We start from the raw sequence: 21,258 nt of genomic DNA on the forward strand, positions 1-21,258 counted from the left end.
GGGCTAGCTTTGCACAAAGACGTATGAAGTGCTGTCGTCTGACAACCTTAAGCACACACCAGTTGCTTTGACTTCTTGCCTTGTATGGCCAAAGGCTAATATTTAGCTTGTACTGAAAAAGCCTAAAAAATGTTCATAAACTACGTTAACCTTTCTCCTTTTTTGTGCCATCAGTGAGGGCCTGTGGCATTCTGTGATGATGCACTCTTAACACAACCTTTATATATATATATTAAAATATAAATAATTTTGAATATGTATTATTGTAAAAGCTAAAATATATATATTATATATATAATATATATGTATATATATTAGCTTTTACAATAATATATATATATATATATATATATATATATATGGTAAGCACTCTCACCTCACAGTGACCCCGGTTCAAATCCCGGCTGTGACCTTTCACATGTTTTCCTTGTGCATGTGTGGGTTTTCTCTGGGCACTCCAATTTCCTCCCACACTCCAATGTGTGGCGCGTTCAAGAACACGCTAAACGTAGGTTGTTTAATGCAGCGGTGAGATGAAGACAAGCACTGAGCTGCAGCGAAACTGAACGAAAACAGGAAGTTGGAGTGGTCCCTAACATTCATCTTAGTTTTAATAAGCCACTCCCCTTTAGTGTGATCCGTGTTATTATATCTTTTATAATTATTTTAATGTTTTGTAATGTATGTACCGGTAGCCTTTTGTTTTAAATACAGTATATATCAATCGGAATTTTAAATTGTTTTAATTGATCACACAACTACAAAAACTGTCAGAACGCGTTTCCCATAATGCATTGTTTTGTTGTCAATTTGCGGCTTGCGGACAGCACAGTACTAAATTTCCAGCTGTGTTTGCTGAAGTTGGCGCCTTGTTCCCGCTCCTTTCTCGTGAAATGTTTGTGATGATTGACAGGTGATGTTGGAGCAAAAACATACGTCACACACCAGGTGATCTGAACAGCGTTGCGTCCACCGGGGTGATCTCAAACACGCTTATTGTGCATCTTGGCTGCACCTGTTTGGTGTTGCCAACATGAATTTCCATCAGTTTTTTAGCTTTTCTTTGATCTCAGGTATCGGTAACAATTTTCTGATCTCCAATGAACAGCATCCATTCTTTTATTAACCACAGTTTAAATGCAAATATGAAAATATGGGAGTGGCTGACCAGCTACTCTAAAATAACTTGCGACCAGAGATTAAATGTGCAAAAAGTCAGAAGAAACAAAATCCAAAAATGGTTACTGAATTTTGTTTCTCCTTTACTGATTTGTGTTTTTAAAAGTAAACTGAATAAAAATACATTCAAGACAGATTCAAAATTGGGATCACATCCTCTCTGACTTCTCCACCTTAAATTAAAGTCCAAGTAGAGTCCAGATTTCCTGACAATCATCTTTAAGCCACACTGAGGGTCTCAGCTGTGGAGGAAGTGCTGCCAAGTGTCCGGCAGTAAGAAGTAAACAAGAGAAGCCGTGTTCAGAAGAACCCATTGATGGATTTACAGAACTGTAGAATTTGAGTCTTCTTCTGTGTTTAATAGTTATAACTCAACAGTGTTAACTGAACTGTGTTAATAGGAACGTTAAATCAGAAAACAGTAGATATAGAAGACTAAATAAACAGAAATGTATTACTGATTTATTTACTTGTTGATTTTTTTTTATTTTGGTATTTTATTTTATTTGAATGAGATTTTTATAAGTACATTTTGTACAGAAAAACAGTTAATAATAGAGTATATTAATAGTACAGTACATGTTCCATACAAATGTACTGGCTCTCAGACACTCACAAGTTGCATGTGTGTGTGTGCGCTGAAGTTGCGGCCCAGCCTCAGCTAGATCCTGCCTTCAGTGGCCCCCAGGTAAATTAAGTTTGAGACCCCTGCTTTACGTCAGTCGTCCTGGTCCCCTTTGCTGAAAAACAACTCCAAAGTATGATATTTTCACTTCCGTGCTTTACAGTAGGTTTGGTGTTCTTTGGATGCATCTCAGTATTCCTTCTCCTCCAAACACAATGAGTAGCGTTCTTACCCATAAGTTCTATTTTGGTGTCATCAGACCATAGGAGATTCTCCCAATCCTCTTAAGGAACACTGGGAACTCTTTGAAAATAGATCAAAAGATGATCAGAGTGGGTCTTTAAAGTTTTGAGTTTTTTTTCTTGGTGTCATCCTCCTTCGTCTGGCTTCAGGAGGGTCATGCATCTCACCTGCGCCCTCAGGACTAGTGCGGTCTTCAAACCGCTACCAATTCCTAATATTTTCTTCTCATTCCTGCATCTTAGTTTATCTTAAATCACAGATCAAGGCTTCCAACCATCGCCTCTCTTGTGAACACAAACTGTTAAGTCACGATTGTTTGCCTGTTTTGGAATCAGTTACCGACCCTTGACCCCTATAGCTTTACAGATTGATGTTTTGGATTTTCCCGTTCATGTCAGGATGATCTGGACCTTTCATCAATCCATATCCACTTTCAGACTACAGCCTCCTCTGAGCCCAGAATTATGGTCCGAAGGACTTATTTCACTGAGCTGGAAATGCTGAGCTGGCGAGATTTAAGACTCTGAGTGTTATTGTAGTTTCTCAATTCGAAAGTGGAGTTCAGTGTGGGGGAGAATGATGAACGGACATCCAGTTTGACCCCCCTTCATTTCCTCAATAATCCCGCATAATAACTCTTCTCCCTCCCACTGTATCTACTCAAATGCAGCTATATCTGTGCTGTTGGTTTAGTTTCACATGTTGCTTAATTATTTTTAAAATGGTCAGCGGATTTGATAGAGGTGGGGGTCACTTTGATACACTCTAAACTCCTCATAAACTCTGAAGTCCTGCTAAGTCTTAATTGCAGCATCAGACTATGAAAAACAGCCTCAGCAGCAACTTCAATGAAAGAGGTTTTGAAAGTGGGAGGCAGGCCTCCCCAGAGAGGCTGCAGACACTTCCAGGGCAGAGATGAGAACGTTTGATATTTGTCGTATAAAGTTGTACGAAGTTTAGGGAAAAACTCACATATTTCCATTTTGGACCACTTTTTTGAGTACTCTTGGTCATAAAGTAATAGATAATCCTAACTATAACACAGAATTTTTGTATTTAGTTAAGGAAAATACTTGTTTTTTTGGTAAAACACATAGAATTGTCAAGGCCGTGTCACGCGGTCATTACATCCATTTTGCACAGTTTCAACATATTAGATTTCCGTCTTACACGGTACGTGTGTGATAAACCTAATTCATGAGTGTTTTCTTGTGTTTGTCATTTGTCACTGCGCAGATGTGCGTCGAGGATTTTGGTCTCTACGTGAATTCAATTTTTAACTGTTAAAAATGTTTTGTCTGTTGAGAATTTCGCAGTTTACACGTATTTAACATAGTTCATTCTAAGGCTGGGTATCACCAGTAATTTCCAGAATCGATTTGATTTAATTTTGAATTTACACGAATTCCCCTTTTTCATGCCTGTGGGTCTATAAAGCTGTTCATTTAGTAAGGAATGTATGTTTAGGTTGAACAAGCGTTAACATTAGCCGTCCTATGGGAAATCCCATTATATGTTAGCATCAAGCTAATAGACTTTGGCTTTTACTGCTGTTACACGTTTGGTCACCGGAAAAGGAAAATAAGGGTTAAAAAGTATTAATTGCTTTAGACACGTTGGGATCATTGCTGAAGGTAACCGTCCATTTCAATCACGCCGCTTTTCAGCAGATAAACTACAGATCGATCACCATGGCACACATTTCACACACGCAGGGCCCTTTGGAGAGAGCGTTCGGGTGATCGGATGCCGGCGGTGGAGGACGTAGGCGTCCATTTTGCCTCTACTTCACCAATTTGACCTGCACGCCCTTAACGCACACGCACACACCAGGAGGATGGTGGTCACATCAGACCCTGTCTTCTAATAAATAATAAATAAATGCATTGCTGGTAAACCGTAACTGACAGATTGAGAATTGAACCCCAAACTCCGGATGATTCTGATTTCGTACCATCAGTTTCTGCGTCTGACAGGAAACACGGATGTGTGGTTCTCTTTGTTTGTGTGGGAATGCACTTAAGCTCATCTCCAGTCGGAAAGGCAAATTAAGTGATGGATTTAGACATTTGAAGAAAGTGCAATAAGTGCATCCTAGACTAACAATTATGCATTACTCCCACCATCTCTAATGGGCTATTACCATAATGTCCATTTCAGTTAGAGAAAGTTTATCTTTCTGTTACCATGCTGTTAAGGAGGACTGGAAATAAACCATTTTCACTAAAAGCTTCTATACAAGACTTTTCTTTTTTTTTAAAGTGGATCATTAGTCCTTAACTCCTGTGCATTAGCTGGTGAACTTCATGTTCAGGCACACTTGCCTCTTTAACAAGTTGTTGTCTAATACGGCTTTGACAAAAGTGGATCTGCATTCTTGTGTGTTGTGTTTTTTCATGACCAGGTCGTTCTAAAATTAGTTTTGTCTTTTGAAGATTATTTTGTGTTCTTTAAAATTGTTTCAAATACAAAGAGCTGCCTGATGTGACTGCACTGTAAAACAATAACCCCAAAAATAAGTCAAAATTTTTTAACATTTGAAAACATTGTGAGATTGTGTTCACCTGCACTTTATAAGCAGAGGGGTGCTTGTCAGCAGATGGACATGCTTTTCCACTTCCTCGTACCGACTTCCAGCTAGTCAGACATGCTTATTTCACAATACAGGAACAAGGTCTGAAGTTCTTCCTACTCCTTCTGGCAGCCTGAAGCCCAGCTTATAGCGGGACGCCATTGCTGCCACATAACTTTCTGGTGGTGCCTTCAAATACACGTTGTTTAGTTAGCGCATTATCATAAGCACCACCGCCCTCCGCCGCACATCTCTGAGAAGCAACAGTTAGTGTTAAATATCAAGGCAGGGAGCTTCATTTATTTTGGGCCATGTTCAGGCCACCGAGGGATGCTGATCCGAATCTCATTTGTAAGCTGTTCATCCTTATCTGTCAGCATCGCAAAATGCAATTTCTCTCTTCCCACCTCATCCTTCTTGTCTCTTAAATGGCAGCAATATTTAGAGGTGTTTCACAACCAGGGCATGCAAATTAGAAGGTTTTGTTTTCTTGCATTCTTTTAGCCCCCGACTTCCTGGAGCTCACCCCAACGTGGCCTTTTTTGGCCTCAAAGAATGTCCAGATTTGGTTGTATATTACTAGGATTCAAGTTTGCAAACCTCACAGTGTTTAAAACACCTTTCTTTCTCTTCTTCATCCTAATGAAGATGTTTGAAGACTAAACCCAAGGCTTGTTCAAAATTTAAGATATATTTCTTCTAGCTGTTTTGTGACACTTTTTGCTGCATATGGGGTTATTTATTTACAATGGCTGCTATGTTGATGAGGTGCGGTGCCACTGCTGCTGATCCTTTATCAGATCATTTTCAAGCTAATCAACTGCGGTGTTTAAACAGCAGAGGCCGGGTTGGCCCTCAGACCCATCTATTTACCTTCATTAACCAGGATTGTTCATGCAGTACTAATGTCAGATTGCAGAACATCCGGCTTGAAATTGCCAGGTCTGACCTTCTGTGTTTGGATCATCAGGTAGTTGGTTTAAGCCGGTGGTCCCCTGAGCCATGGAACGGTAGCCGTACCAGTTCCTGGGTCACTTTGTACCTTACCCACAGACAAAAAAGAAAAAAATCACTTAACTTAGATTGTTTCTATTGTGTTTGTTTTCGGATTCTGAAGGAAGTTTATTTTGAAAAATTACCAGATTCTGTCCACTACATCCATCTCTGACTAGGGTGTCAAACTCCAGGCTTCGAGGGGCCGGTCTCCTGCTGGTTTTCCAGGAATCCTGCCGTATCTGCTGCAAAAACGTTGGACACCAGCCCCTCGAGGCCTGGATTCTGACACCACTGGCCTATGACTTACTCTTGTGTACCTAAATGTCTTAAAAACATCAGCTACCTTCCTAAACTGGCAACTAGGATCGCTACATTAAAAGCCCCAAGCTCACAAAAACGATTTCAAAAATAAGTGTCTATGGAAAGTTTTTTTTGGGGAGAAAATAGGGAACGGAATGGAGGAAAAGTCTTTAACCTCAAAGATAAAGAAACCTGCTTTTTACAGACGTAACCAGAAGTTTTTCCTCCACGTTGAGCCGAGAATTCAGAATCTGGGTATATCTTGGAACCTGAACTGTTTTTGTGTGCCGTTTTCTGCTTATGATGTGAAGACTTCTAGTAGATTATTTATCTGTAACAATAAGCTTGACATGTATACTGCTTAATATAATAATGAGAAGAAAATAAAAATCTGATCCTTGATTAGGATCCAACATCTGAGACGGAAACTTCAAGGTTGGACCCGATTTCAGATCACATGATCAGAACTACTTGGCAGTGTTTGGTTGTTGCGTGACAGCCACAGATCACGCAGTTGCTGGCCTGTCATTTGTGTAATGTGATGCTTAACAGAGAGGAAAAATGTGGATTTAGGATCAAAGCTGAGGAAAGTTGCTGTGGAAATCAAAGATCAAAGTGTTATGGCGTTGTGCGAACACATTGTGTGTGTCTGGATCTCCTCGATTAGCGGCTCTCCGGTCGTTGCTTTATCACCGTCCTTGTCAAATCTGCCAACTAAACTGCTGCGATGCTCATCCTAACTGTTGCCGGTGCAATTACGTAGTAAAATCCCGTGGCATTGTTACAGTCTGTTATGGAGTTTTGCATCACTATGGCAATGAGCTGGTGCTCAGTTTGCGCTGAATCAGAAGTTTGTGTGTATATTTGTTTTTGTTTTTTACTTATTCTTGAATATATTTACGTTAATAACAAACAGGTTTATTATCCAAACTATGAACTTGCATGTTGTATCTGTACCGTGAACATACTGATAGAACAGTTGGGGAAAAAAGATCTTTATTGGTTACTGTGTAAGTTAATAATTTATGAGGCAGTCATTGCTGAGTGTGTTGTTTCTAAATGTTGACATTCTGCTCAGAGGAACAGTTTCACCCCCAGCGTGTGCAAATCTGCAAGTATTTTCCTTTTCTAATTTGGTGGTTTGGTGTTTTTCCTCTGTAATGGCGGGATAGCAGAGATAACATTTCAAGGTTAGTTCAACTATTCCCTACATTTTTATGTTTGTTCATGCTTTTAGTCCCTTCCTGCTGATGGGTTCATACAGCCAAAGACATCCCACATCTCTGAATCTAACACAAAATTGTGTTGGGGACCCACATTACCAGAGGCCCCTACTGGCAGGATGCCTGTTGTGGTTTTTTTGTTGTTGTGATCATTGAAAATGAACCACCGAAGGCTTACCATCAGCCCCAACCAATACATGTTCCCCTAAAGCAAAGACTGAGATGTTATTGCTGTAGTTTTTCAAATCAAAAAGTCATAGAGCTGGAAAGAATCCATTTCTCATTCTTCAGGCCGAGACTTTGTTTGTGGAACAAGGAAGTGCGGGGATCTGAGCATCAGTCGATGAGCGGCTGGTGGCCGTAACCAATTTGTGTTTATTCCCATGGACACACTTAAAGCTTGTTTGGCCCACCATCTGCTTCTGATTATGTTCCCAGTCATTAAATATTACATTACACTGAAGTCATTTTCTGAAACAGTAGAATTGGAGGAAAAAAAAGGTCTTTAGTGTTCATGGAGCACAATAAATCAGGTGTTCTTCCTCATAAAAGTGTTCATAAGCCAGTTTTAAAGAACAAACCTGTATTATTTTTGTGCTAAAAAAAAGTGCAATTTGAAAGAATTATGACAACAGTTGTAGCTCTGATAAGACTCCTGTAGGCAGTAAGTCATGGGAAATATGTGCTTCATTATTTCCTCATTATTTGAACATCCCATAACATCCTGTTGATTTCGTCATCAATGTTAGAAAAAATCCAACATGAAATTTCTCCCATTTTTTCAGAGACATAACAATAATAATTGACATTTCTGGTTTTTGTTTTTTTTTGTCTTTTTTTCCCGATCCAGTTGTGAGCCAAAACCTGGTGACAGATAATGTGTCTGTGGTGGAGGGGGACACGGCCATCATCAGCTGTCGAGTGAAGAACAACGACGACTCTGTGATCCAACTGCTGAACCCCAACAGACAGACCATCTACTTCAGAGACATGAGACGTAAGTAGAAAAACACCAGGAGCTGCGTTTTTCTATTGACTAGGAAATTGCGCAAATTTCTTTCTGTTCAGCTAATTTCCTCAACATAAAAACTAAGAAAAGTAGGCTTTTTCTTTTTTTTTTTCCTTGCTGCTGATCTTTGTCATGCTGAGTTTTCTCTAAAGCATTTTTTATCCCAATTTTATTCTAAAAACTTGACTTCCTGTTAGTTTTTTCTTTTCTTCTTCTGGTCTACCGTCCTGTGGAGATCCCATCGGTGCGTTTTCCTCTCTTCTTCTTATTCCCGCCTGCTTGACTTTTCCTGCGCTGGTTTTCTGCGGGTTCTCCTGAATTTCGGCCTCATCTGAATCTTTTGTTGGTTTCTGTTTAAATAATAGAGGAGCTCTCCTTATTCCGCTGCCTTCTACCATCTCAACTGCTTCCTATGTTCCTTCACATTTACCAATCACATAAGGACATAGTTTATCCCACAGAAATGTCAAACGGAAAAAAAAGTGATTTTTTTGTTTACGCAGGAACATATCGTGCATGAGGAAATGTTCCTGTCTAACGTCTGAGAGATATATTTACCTGCTAAAGACACTGGATTATTCATTTATTCCGCTGGACTATTAATACACTTTATTTATCTTTGCTCGCTCCCTTTAGCCTTTTTTTTTTTTTAAATCAAATTAAATGTAAATTTCAACGCCATCTTACGCGGGAACATCTTAAATGCGTGTTGACAGCTTGTTAGCGTGTTTGCTAATGCATTTGTCCAATTTTTCCCAGCAGCTCTGGGGAGGAAGTATTTGTGTGAGCTCAAAGTAATACCCAGAGAAGAAAAGCTGTTTCTCAAATCTGTCAGAGACCAGAGAAATGCAGATTCCTCAAACTTACAGATGAAAACATTGAATTAGCCAGGTTATTTTACTTGACATGCTTAATACAGTTTCCTTTTTTAAGAAGCTAATCATAGAAAACTCTGCCAAGTAAAGTGTAAAAAACCAAACAATATAAAAATATCAAGGTTTTGGCCTATGTTGAAGTAAAGATGATGTTGAAATTACAAAATGCACAGATCAAAATTTAGTTTAACGTCTCAAAAATCTTAAAATAAAAAATAAATTATTGTGTTAAGGTATAAAATCTACCATTTTGTAGATTTGCAGTTGTTTTTTCTCGGCTCCTCTCTGTGCCTTTCCTTTTCTCTTCTGTCACTTTTTTATTCTTGACTTTCTCTGTCTTTATTGTGACTTCATTTGATTCAGTGGATCCATAAACGATTGTTGCAAAACACTCATATCATACGTCATATTATCTGTCATATTCGCCATTTACAAAAAATTAAAATGAAAGTAGTGAGTATGGTGTCCAAATTGCTTTTAAAATCCAGGACACTAGACTGTCCCACACTATATAGTTTTTTAGTAGTTAGGGGTTAGGTCGGGAATCCGGACAGCAAGAATCTCTCTGAAGAGTCTCTTTTTTTGCTCAGATGTTTACGGAATAGTCCATGGCTACATAGGGACGGAGAGTGGACCAAACACATTCACAGGAGCAGTCTTATGCCATTTCAGGGATATTCTTTTGTTTGTTTGTTTTTTTTGTACGGAGCCCCTAAAGGGCCATTGATAGGAAAAAAAATGGAGGAAAAATTTTTTTTTTTACTTCAAAAAAAATTTTTTTTCCTCCAGTTTTTTTTTTTTCATCAATGGCCCTTTAGGGGCTCCGTATTTTTGTGTGGGGGAATTGCTTTTAGACATTTTTTTAAATGTGAGCTTGGGGCCCCTAAAGTGTTGGGCAATCGCCTACCTTTGCATGATGGTATATCCCTCCCCTGGTTTTAACAGACTGCAGAGGACTGTGGTGCAAAGAGATCGATCTCTGTTGTATCTTAAAGTAATTGATATTGGATTGAAGATTTTGATGTTTTAGATGACATGGAAGTCAATGTCAAGGATGCGTTTGCTTGATTAAATTGGGTTGGTTCGTTTTGCTTGCAGTCATTAAATCCAACAGATATTTGATCAATTATTCCACAGTTGGAGCTGTTTTTCTGTCAGAAAGAATACAGAATAACAGCTTGGCAGGACGAAATGAAATTTCTGTGAAGAAGCAGAGCATAAGAAGGAAGTTTTGATCTGCACAACTCAGAAAAGACTTTGACTCTCTGACAAAGACTTTCTTTTTTTTCATAACAAACGAGTTTGTTTTATTAAATCCAAATATTAGTATCTTGTAAGAAGTTTATTTATATAAATAGATATATTTTTGGATTCTATAAGCTACTAAAATAATATACAGGATGACATTTCTTATGAAACAGTCCTTCCCTTTGAGATTATGAACTCTCAAATTAAAAGAGGATAAAAATTAAGAAAACACAAAAAACATTGAGATTTTTGACAGCTAAGATACATTCAAATTTGTTTTGACTTAGTTACTTTCTTCCAAACCTTATAAAAACAACAAAAATGCCAATAATTAAAAACAGGTCAACCTTCTATTAGGTTTTTTTCAATTTAAACTTAACCCCTTCATGCCGTGTGTCACTAATTGGCAATTTGCTATTAAATCCAGGATTCATCACCTTGAAACTGAAAAAAAACAAAGAAAAATTACACTTTTTGTATGTAAATTTGGATAGAAATTCAGACTTTTTTTCATAGTATTTAGTTATTATATATAATATTGATATTGGTGAGCTACTTTACTTTATAACTCTGTTTCTTTTAGTAGGCCCATGTCACATCGCTTATCTATAGCTTTGTTTAGGAGATTTTTGTCTGCCTTTTACGCTTTAATTACTTTTTCCTTCGACCATAAGTCATTCTAAGTCAACTCATGATCTATTGTTAAAGCATTTCCATTAATGCTCATTATGCTGTTTTAGCCAAAATCAATAAAAATCAGGACATGATTTCTGCAGAGTCATAGTAGTTTAGTAGAAATTTGCTTTGAGGTTTTGGGCAGGACAGGTGTCATAGGGCAACCCCATCCCCTCTTCCCTTCGGGGATGCTGAGACCTCGGAGCAGTGAGATTGTGCCTTGCCCAACATATGTTCTAGATGACAAATAAGCTGTTTTTCAGACTTAATTTTTTTCGTCTGCTCCTGATTCAGAGCAATTTGAATAAAGAAATGCTCCGAAATTCCAGTTTAAGCTTAACATTATTTTTCTAGATGTCCTCCGTCATCAGAAAACATTTTCATCAGGTTTTTAAAATATTGCATTTATTTTAAAACATATTCATGTTGGCCTTTTTTCAGCAGTGTTCAGCTTTTTTAGCTCCACTTAGGTCTATACTTTGTCCAGCTCAGCTAGCGTTGCGCTTCATTTAGAACTGTTCAGATATGTTGACTTCTCATTTCATTAGCTAAATTAGCAATTAGCCAATAATGTATTTTTTTCTATATTACATTTTTCCATTCAAAGGGATTTTTTTAAGAACACCACATCCAGATTAAGCCACATTTTTAGTTGGATTAATAAAGTATTACAGTCCACCAAACATATTTAGCTTTCAGCATGTTGCCTTTAATAAAAAGATCTGGTATCTTTTAACATTTAATGACCTGCTTTGTGTGTGTGTGCATTGTTATCCTGCCCAATTATTGTGTCACAGCTCTAATTAGCCGGATTTAGCCGGACATGTTTTTGTTCTTTCTTCTCTCTTGCTAGATTCAACTCTCCTCAATTAAAATTTTCCGACCCCCATGTGCAAAGTGTTTACCTCTCCGTAACATGCTATAAACCTCAGGAAATATGTAAAAAAAAATAAGATAATGTTTTAATCATTTATATGCAAAGGCTTTTTGTGCAGGAAAAAAATATATGCTTTCTTATGAAATATTTATTTTCACGTATTGTTTCTATGGCTTTCAGCATTTCTACTAGTTCATCCAAGTTATTTGTGTGCGCAGCTTCACTGAAATGCATTTTACAAGAAGGGGTTTATTTGGATTATCTCCAAAATATTGGGGTCCTTTGGAATGCCATTTCTGTTCTCAGAGCATGATGGGACAGTTTGAATGTTTATATTTAATGCAAAGATTTCACCGTGTTTATAATAAGTGTTATAATGTATTCAGACATAAAATGCAGAGTTTCAGTAAATCTGTTTTTTTTAACATATTAACAAACCAATTCTTCTTTAATTTCTATAAACTGAGGCTGATTCTTTGGTCCTGTGCTCTCTTGTTTTGTGTTATTAGTTTTTGAAAAGTGGATTTCGGTGAGGTTATGCCAACATACAACATGTTTATTACAGAGAGAGAGAGAAAAAATACACAAATTTTCTCTTATTTAATTATAAAAACTCAGTTTAGTGACAACAATCTACAAAGTACATCGAATTAGTATTGATCGCTCATTCAGGATTTATGTTAACAATAACTGTTGTTGGTTTGTGTAAAAATGGAAAACAAAAAAAAAGAAAATGCTGCAGTGTAATCCTTCTTCTTGAACAATGGAAGTGCTCCAAGAAGCCAAAACCCCATAAGGCGGCTGTAGTGAAGAGGTACAGCAGTCGACCTCTGATCGAAAGATTCCAGGTACGGTTCCTATCCTGTCAGGCCTTGTGCCGATGTGTCCTTGGGCAAGGCTCTGAATCCCACATTGTTCCTGGTGGTAATAAGTTGGTGCCAGTGTACGGCGGTGGAGTCACCATCATTGTGTGAATGTGGGAAGGGAACTGTGACTGTTAAGTGCTTTGCGCCATAGAAGTATACGCCGTTTACCATCTACTATTTTAGACTTCTTTAAATTCAGACCGGAAAAGTCTGTTGGTCTGGATTGAGTCCGCTTAATTCAGACCGCATCGAGTTCTGAACCTTGTGTTTAGTCTGTGGTAAGACTGCCTTTCAACCGGACATTTCTGATTGGAGCCAAAGCCAGTAAACAAAACCACACGACCAAAGATCTCTTCAGTTTTTAGCCAGGAGTTAGAATTACAATCTGCAAATACAGGCAGAAATAATGGAAGTCTTTGTAGTCTTTGTTGGGGTATTTCACCTATTCAAACTTAATATTTCATTCACCAGTTTTGAACATCTGTACCAAAATCAGGTACAACATTTTTTTACCTGCTACTTTAGCTGCAAGGCGGTTACTGAGGAGATGGCAAAAAAGCTACGCTGATAAGTGTTTGTGACATATATTATCCGGAAAAGCATATGAGAAACAATAAATATACCATTAATAGTTGTTTTGATGAGCCTGCATTCATCCAACCACATTTAAATGAGTTGCCTTGTCTCGTCGTTGCACCACGTTTTTCCATGGCTCTCTGTTTACCAACCATGGTGGCCGTTTTGGTCCAGTTGTTCCATTCAGAGCACGGAGCCTATTCAGACCGAGGAAACTGAGAGCGAACTGAAGCTCAGTTAAATTGGAAATGAATTGCGACCACAACGAAAGATGGGTCAGAGAGCTGTTCTTGGTCCCGGGCCAGAGTCTGCTTGTGTGTATTCAGACTGATAGTGTGTTCCGGTTTATAGGGAGAAACAAACTCAGGTTCACTTTAAGTAAACCAAATGTGTCCAGTCTGAATGCAGCCTAAGTCATTATATTTGTCAGAAAAGCCATTTTTGCTATGTTGTTCTGTATTGCAGGTTATTCAAGTTAAAAACTGGCCAATCGGATGCCTCAATATAAGCAGGTTGGGTCTACTGATCCCCACGTCCAAGGTTCAAAACATTTGATTGACAGATTTCATGTAGCCCGCTTTGAATTGGTAGCTTCCAAAAAGCTCAACCCCTGATTGGCGAGAGTGGTTGCCATAGAAATGTTGACTCGGACCAACTCGGACAGCTTACTGACCCTCTGGTCACTGGCGGGAGCCATCTCCAGAGTTTTAGCAACACTACAACTCCCAGCAACACCCAGCGCACATTTACTGGATGCAACACAGCTGACTCTCATTCACTCAATCCACCACAGCATACTTAAGCTCTGCACTGAGCTGAGCTTAGTGCAAAGTATTGTTTGGGCCACTCTGCCTTCATTACCGAGTGTTGTATTTGGACCTGATCTTATGTCTTTTGACCCTGTGTCTGACTGTTTACCTGCCCCGACCTTCAGCTGAACTCTGATCACCCCGTCTCTCTTCTGATGAACTTATGCCTGTTATCGACTCCTGCCTGCCTTACCCTGATTAAGCTTTATGGACTTCTGGCTGAGCTAATAAACCTGCTGCATTTGGATCCAGCGTCTGCCTCTTCCTGTGACGGGCAGCAATGTGAAAAAGTGGCGAGCAAATCGACTTTTCGATGGGTGGCGTCACACTCACTCATGCCAAACAAAGCAAACTATCTGAGGAAACAAACCCTGCTACAAATCCTGCCAGTGTGAATGTTTCCATAGTTTGACGTATGTTTTTAACTCCACACAGCTAGAACCAACAGGGATTTTGACCAACAACCCCATGAAGCCCATTATTAAGATGTATACAACAAGTTTTTCATAATGTATTAAAACCATAAACTTTCCATGCGCTTACTTACTGATCATGACATAAAATCCATGTATTGGGCCAAACCTTTAATGTTTTCACTTCACAGCCATGAATCCTGACAGAGAAACATGAGGTTGTGCTGGTTTAATCACTTCAAGAAGCTCTGCAATCGATGCCACACAACGCTGCTTGTTGTCTCAGCTGGTTAACCAAGGGAGCAAGATAAAAGGGGCAGATGACAATTGCGAACATTACCTCAGTCTAATTCACTCGATGAAACAGTGACAGGGAGTCATTTTAGCGTGTGTCCTTTGTTGTGCTTCCATCTTTGCACTGTTGCATCTGTTTAACCTCTTCCAGGAGGAGGCAGATAAAAGCTGTGAGGTCAAAAAAAGGAAATTAAACTCGATGTTTCATTCAAAGTGTTTTTTTTACTTTAAAAAATGTCAAAATTGAACTAAAAAAACGTGACTTTTGAAGTAATTGACTTTTTATTAACTATCCATTTTGGCAACTCCACACAAAGAAATAGAGTTTGGTACTGTCGGTCTATGTGCAATCAAGAAAATGTGGTTGAAATGCATTTTTATCAAGTCACAAACCTTTCCTTAACACAAATGTCTTTATTTAAATATATGAAAAGAGAGGGCTCTAATTTCAAATCAACTTTTCCTTCGTGTACAAATTGACTTTTTTCAAGGTGTGAGTGACGAGGACACCTTACAGCAGGGGGGTTATTTTAACTCGCATTGGGCCACATTGGCTTCTAAAATTCAATAGAAGGGCCGCACCACAAGCAGATGCGTGGAGTGAGAATGATAAAACATAGAATCTGGATGAAAACATTTGGATTGAAAATAATACTCTAAAACAGAATATTCTAGAGTGTTTAGATTAAAACTTTTGTTCCCATTTTAGATCAATTTTTTTATTTTGAAGCCCTTTGGTATCTTCAAGGAGTTGTAAAGTGCTATGAATAAAGTTTCATTAATTCATGATCTTTTTAATAAAATAAATAACATTATTTATTAAATAAAGCAATGACCAAATAACACTCTGCGTGTCTGTTTCTCATCCAGTAGTAATGAAAAAGCTCATTTCTACGCATATTTCTGCGTTACCTTTTCACCAGTACAGAGTTCCCTCGTTTATTGCAGGAGTTACGTTCTAAAAATATCCGTTATTGCAGAAATCCACGGAGTCTGATTACAGACGTTTATGGCAGTAAAACTCCTCACTGACTAAATACACTTTTCTCACAAAGACATGAACATTTTCTCTCTTGTTTAAATTCTCAAACCTTCATAGAAATTAGGTCAAGGATCTTAGAATGAAAACAAAGATCCAATCGAGCTCAGATTTCTTATCTGAAGAGCTCCGCGTTTCTATACAGGAGACACGGCACGGACTGAGGAGATGGATTGACAAGGTCTCCAGCCAATCAGGACACAGAACAGGGCAGTTTAAAAAAAGCAGCATAATCGCTCTGAACTGCGACGTTGGAAGGGAAGAGGGTTTCAGGTTGGAGCACAGACTGCAGAAGAGGGGAAGAAAATGTCACGTCTTGATCGTGTGGCCAGATTAAAAAAAATAAAAAACATAGGTCTCTGACATTGTTCAGTGGGCCGGACCAAACATGGAGGCGGGCAGGGTCCAGTCTGCGGGCCGCAGTTTGCCCTCCCCTGCCTTGGTATTTTCTCAAGGACTAATGTAATTCGCACGCATTTAGCACAAAAACGGATGGAAATGCACTTTAGCCGCATGTAATCCGTTGGTCAAAATGCACATTACTGCACTGCCCGCACATAATTCAATCCTTTTTTTTTTTTTTTTTTTTTTTTTAACTTGTCCTGTCCAACAGCTGGGCAGACAGACGAGAGCTGAGGGCCTCTTGTGTTGGACATATTTTGCTTTAACAAGAGGGGTTATTAATCTTCTGACAAACCAAAGGTATGTCTGAATAAACCCCTTTTGTAATTGAGGCCAAACTTTATTAATTTCAATCATGTCTGAAAATCTTTGGTGTTGGACCGGACGGAAAAGGAAAGAGGGGAAGAAGAGAGAGGGACGCTAGAGAGAGGGGGGGGTAGGGGGTGATAATAGTAGGGGAAGGGGGATAAGACCATGAAGCAGCATACAGCAACAAGTTTACTGGTTGTTAATCATTATGGTAAGGTTCAAATGCAGTACAAAAAGGGCGGGGCCTGTCCACACACACACTCAAATGTTATAAACACACCTGCTAGCTGCAAAAATGTCCATCTGTCGACATGTACACAAAACAGATAGTGTTCACACGCATACTTATGCCTGATAACCAACTAGTGTGAAATATTTCAGTCATTCAGTCATGCAAGCTATTAGTGCAAAGGTGAGCTAACACCAGTGCTCAGGTGAGGTTTTATGTTCTTCTAAAATGGATGGTGGAACGTGACAAGAAGGAGGGAGAGTGCCCAGCCATCCCCACCCCAAGACCCCCACCGCAGCAGCAGCGGCAGCCGGAATCCCCCCAACGCCACACGGGAACCGGCAGGGAACAACCGCCGCCCGGGCGACCAAGCCCGCCACCCAGGCCAGGGCCAGCAGGGCCGCCGCAAGGCCCCCAGAGCCAGAGAGCAGGGAGGCACGGAGGGAAAGAGAGCGCCGCCCCAGCCCAACCAGGAGAGCAGCCCCCCGCCGCGCCGGGAGAACCCAACGCATTCAATCCTAACCTTGTCCCCGCCCTAATTGTAAATAGTCACTTCATTTCTCTAAAGTAAAAATGGGATTTCTTTAAAACAATTTGGAGAAATTTTCAATTATAGAAATCCCATTTTCCTAAATAAATCCTTTTTTTCTACATCTTTTTAAAGTAATATTCATGTACATTGCAATAATTCTTGAACATGTGTGTAAAGTACAGGCAGTGATGTCATTCGTAGCTGTCGAGGATGTTTTAGTGGAGTCTGCATGTGCATCAACAGTAACACGCTGTGCATTCACTCATAAGCTTGGACACTTTATAGCCTCCTGCGAGGTGAAGCACCTCCCTCACACTTCCTGCCCTCTCCTTTATTCCGATGCCATGCTTGCAGCATGCCTCCATACATACACCCAATCTGAGCTCAGTGTTTATCTGCTGTTGTGCCAAGCCACTGTGAGCCGGCTCCCTCAACGGCAGCTGTCAAGGGCAGCATGTTCTTTTTTGACGCAGCTTCCTTGATCTCCTGTGATCCCCTTCCAGGCATCCTACAGCTGCACTACGTCATTATGACATAACCTCCACCAGGCAGCTTCAAAATATCACATCTGCTATCTCAGTCTGAACCCTCAGCGGTGGATTATGTTTGTGAGATTGTCGAAGGAGGGTGGAGTGCTCCGATTCTGGAGGCTGACTAAGGGTCATCTTTTCTGCTCCTCTTCACATCAACCACTTCTCAGCCTACTGGATTGGCTGTTCCATTCACTTTATTTTTATTGGAGTTGAAATATGACTCCTGGGTATTTGTTTGTGGCGCGTTTGTCTTCGCCTCGTGACTCCCGCAGCTGGAGAACTTTTCAAAGACCTTTTCTGAACTCCTTTGGAACTCATGTGTGTCGGCTTTAGAGTTCAAGACCTTCTTAGCCTCTGAAATATCAACACTATACAGCCTTCCCCTCCGCCCCCCCTCTCTGGGTTGAACAAAAGGTGATGGTCAGACCTCTAAAAGTGCTTGTCTTTGTCTTTCGTCATCTCCATCACATTTTTTTGCCTTTCGGGGAAGCTCAAAAACGTCTGTGAAGTCAGAGAAAACCTGTTTTTTTCAAGAAAGCAACTCATCCAGGAGCTTTTGTTCAGCATTACCAACTGACGCATTAAACTGCAGCGAGTTGTATGTTTATTTAAAGGACTTTAAAATGACTTCCTCCCAATTTTCACAGATATTGTGCTGACAATGAACAATTTAAAACATTATGATGGTGTGCTGCAGTGGGAAAAAGTCATAAAAATACTTTCAAAACTGTGTTCCGGCTTTTAATTTAACACCATGTTAAAAAAAAGAACCCAAATTGGAGAGAAAAGTTCCTTGAATTCCTCTAAATGTATATTACATTAATGCCCCATACACTCTAATGAGAAATACGTTGATCTAACAAATGAATCACTTCAGTTGGTAACACGTAATTGAATTATGTTTATTCAACTTACATTTTTATGCCTATTCAACTTAATTTAATATGTTGATCTAACTTTTAAAAAATTCACAAAATGCTAAATGCTCCAAATATTGCAGGATTAAAAAAAAAAGTTAAATCTGCTTCCTGTCTTTTTTGAATGATGCAACAGCTGACTTAAGCTAAGCCGTCGTAGTCTTCGGTCGTCATTTGCACCTAAATTTCATCCACAGCTGTTTACTTGTGCGAAAACGGATAATGCTGCAGTCAGATTGTTTTCGCCGTTATTAGCCACCAAAGTACACACAGATGATGTTCCCAGGCAACAATGACCTTTTTAATATGTGAGCTCCTTTCTTCGACTAGAACTCTACAGCCAGCTGCTGTGTCGCTTTATCAAACCGTCATCTGTTTTCAGGAAACTTATTATGAACAGATTATCAGCAGCTGCTGCCATCTGGATGAGATCTTCATTTTGAAGTCCTTTCTCACCACATCGGTCGTAAAAACGTTGCGATATTTTACTGTGATTTTTACGTTAACGACCAGACATTAGTGGGACACGCTGATAAATGTAAGCAATACATACATTGATTTTTGGATATTTATGCGTGAAGCAGACACCCCTGTCCCCTTTTGTCTTCATCATGAAGCCTTTTGAACACACCAGGCCCCTTTTGTAGTTTATACACAATTTTTGTGTAAATCTTGTGCAACTGAGCGTGATTTCTGCAAGATGCACACGCAGATTTGTGGCTTTCCACCACCGTTCCATGTATGTCTGATGGACTTTTCAGGCATTTACCACTGATGTATATCTTTTATGTATACCATGGTCCGGGTGAATTCTCGATTCTGATTGGCTGCTGGGTGTGCATTAAAAACTGATGAAAAAGGTTAAAACAAGGTTACATGTTTAAAAAAGACAGAGAGCACTGGGATTTATGGTAGTTTTGGATGTAAATAGTTGGCATAAAAGAACGTAAAGTCATTCCAGTTCCATCCATGGCTAAACAGCTGCACTAAAATCTCCTGGATCTGATATGTAGGTGTAGTGCGCCAGAGCCCAGGCTTTACCTATAGCAGGGGGGGGGAGAGCGGTGATAAGAGTGTAATTACCCTCGCCCCACCCCGTCTCACCCACTCTGACACCCAATAATAAAACTTTGATGTGCTCCTCTCAAAAAATAGCAGCAGCCACTAATCACAATTGATTGCATCCACTTAGGCGAGGCACACTCATCATCTCCCGCGCTCTCCGGATGGGAGTCGTCCTCGGCGAAGACCGCAGCAGAAAAACTATTCAAATGAAATGCAGCAAAGGAATGAAGATTAATCAGAAGAAAAAGGGGGGCAAAAATAAAAGCAAAAAGGGAAAAGATCTTGTGGTGTCAGCTGAGGCGAACAGTGGGAGGGAAAAGCCATTGTTGGAAGTACACAACCCGATCTTTCAGGTTCTGCTTAGAGGTTTTCTCAGTGTCATTGAGTCCAGATTCACCTTTATACTCGCTCCACGTCTGAACGTAGGTCAGGCTTTTCATTGTAGCTCCTTCTTTATGTGACAACCAGAGCCACTTCCTAGGAGTTGAAATGAAAATCTCTTTTTGTGGATCTCTTTAAATAAAGATTTAATATTCAGAGTCACCTAAACATTCAATTATTATTTACACGTAAGCATAATAATTAATTGTAGCAATAGATAGGCTATAAATGTGTGTTTTGTTCAAACCTTTTGTTTTCTACAGTGATATTAACTCCTTGTGGACACAGAAAAACACAGAAAACCATAATTTCTCACATGTTAAACCAGAATTGTATTCACACTTTAAATATTTTACAGCAAAGATTTATTATTTGAATCACCTAATCACCTTTTTACAGTGATGGAAACCCTTTGTGGATATTAAATTATCTTTGCCTCGAATAAACACAAAAAAATGTGTTTTTTGTTGTTGTTGTTTTTTCATTAAAAATTATTAAAATTATTAAAAATATTTTTTTCTCTCACCAAAAATCTTTGACCGTATCAATATATTATTTGAAATCACCCAAACGTTCAACTCTTTGTTTAAAAGTAAGCATGATAATTAATTGACTGTGTCCAAAATAAGGACTTTAAATTTGTGATTTGTTCAAATATTTTATTTCATACAGTGAACTTAACCCTTTGTATATGTGAGATCATCTTTAATATAAAAAAATCCCACAGAAATGATCATTTTTGAAATTTTTTACCCAGAAGAGTTTGGAAAAAAATAAAGAAATAACTTTTTTCACTCTTTAAATATTTTACCTTAAAGATTTACTATTTTAAAATCATTTAAAATTGAATTGTTATTTAAAAGTAAGCATTATAATTAACTGATTGTTTCAAAAAGAGGCTGGAAATTTGTGATAACAAACCTCTAAAAAAATTATTAAAGAGCTATTTCACACAATAGAGACCTTTTTTTCCCATCAGTCCTTTTGGTACTTTATTTTTTTTACTATATTCTGTACTTTTATACCAATCAGGAATCGAATAATTTTGCCCATTACGACATTCCTATTTGT

The 21,258-nt window shown here is 39.0% G+C and overlaps 1 protein-coding gene across 5 annotated transcripts in view; it reads left to right on the top strand.

Annotated features, from left to right (window-relative positions):
• The window catches only part of LOC101165248 (cell adhesion molecule 1), a 501,577-nt gene that overhangs the window by 354,222 nt on the left and 126,097 nt on the right, over positions 1–21,258 (top strand). For all 5 annotated transcript variants that reach the window (XM_023962565.1, XM_023962567.1, XM_023962566.1 and 2 more), the window contains one exon: positions 7,989–8,135. In XM_023962565.1, coding sequence (XP_023818333.1) covers positions 7,989–8,135 — 147 coding nt within the window. The remainder of the gene's footprint in view (positions 1–7,988; positions 8,136–21,258) is intronic.

The sequence above is a fragment of the Oryzias latipes genome, chromosome 14, assembly GCF_002234675.1.
Source record: "Oryzias latipes chromosome 14, ASM223467v1".
Taxonomy (NCBI): Eukaryota; Metazoa; Chordata; class Actinopteri; order Beloniformes; family Adrianichthyidae; genus Oryzias; species Oryzias latipes.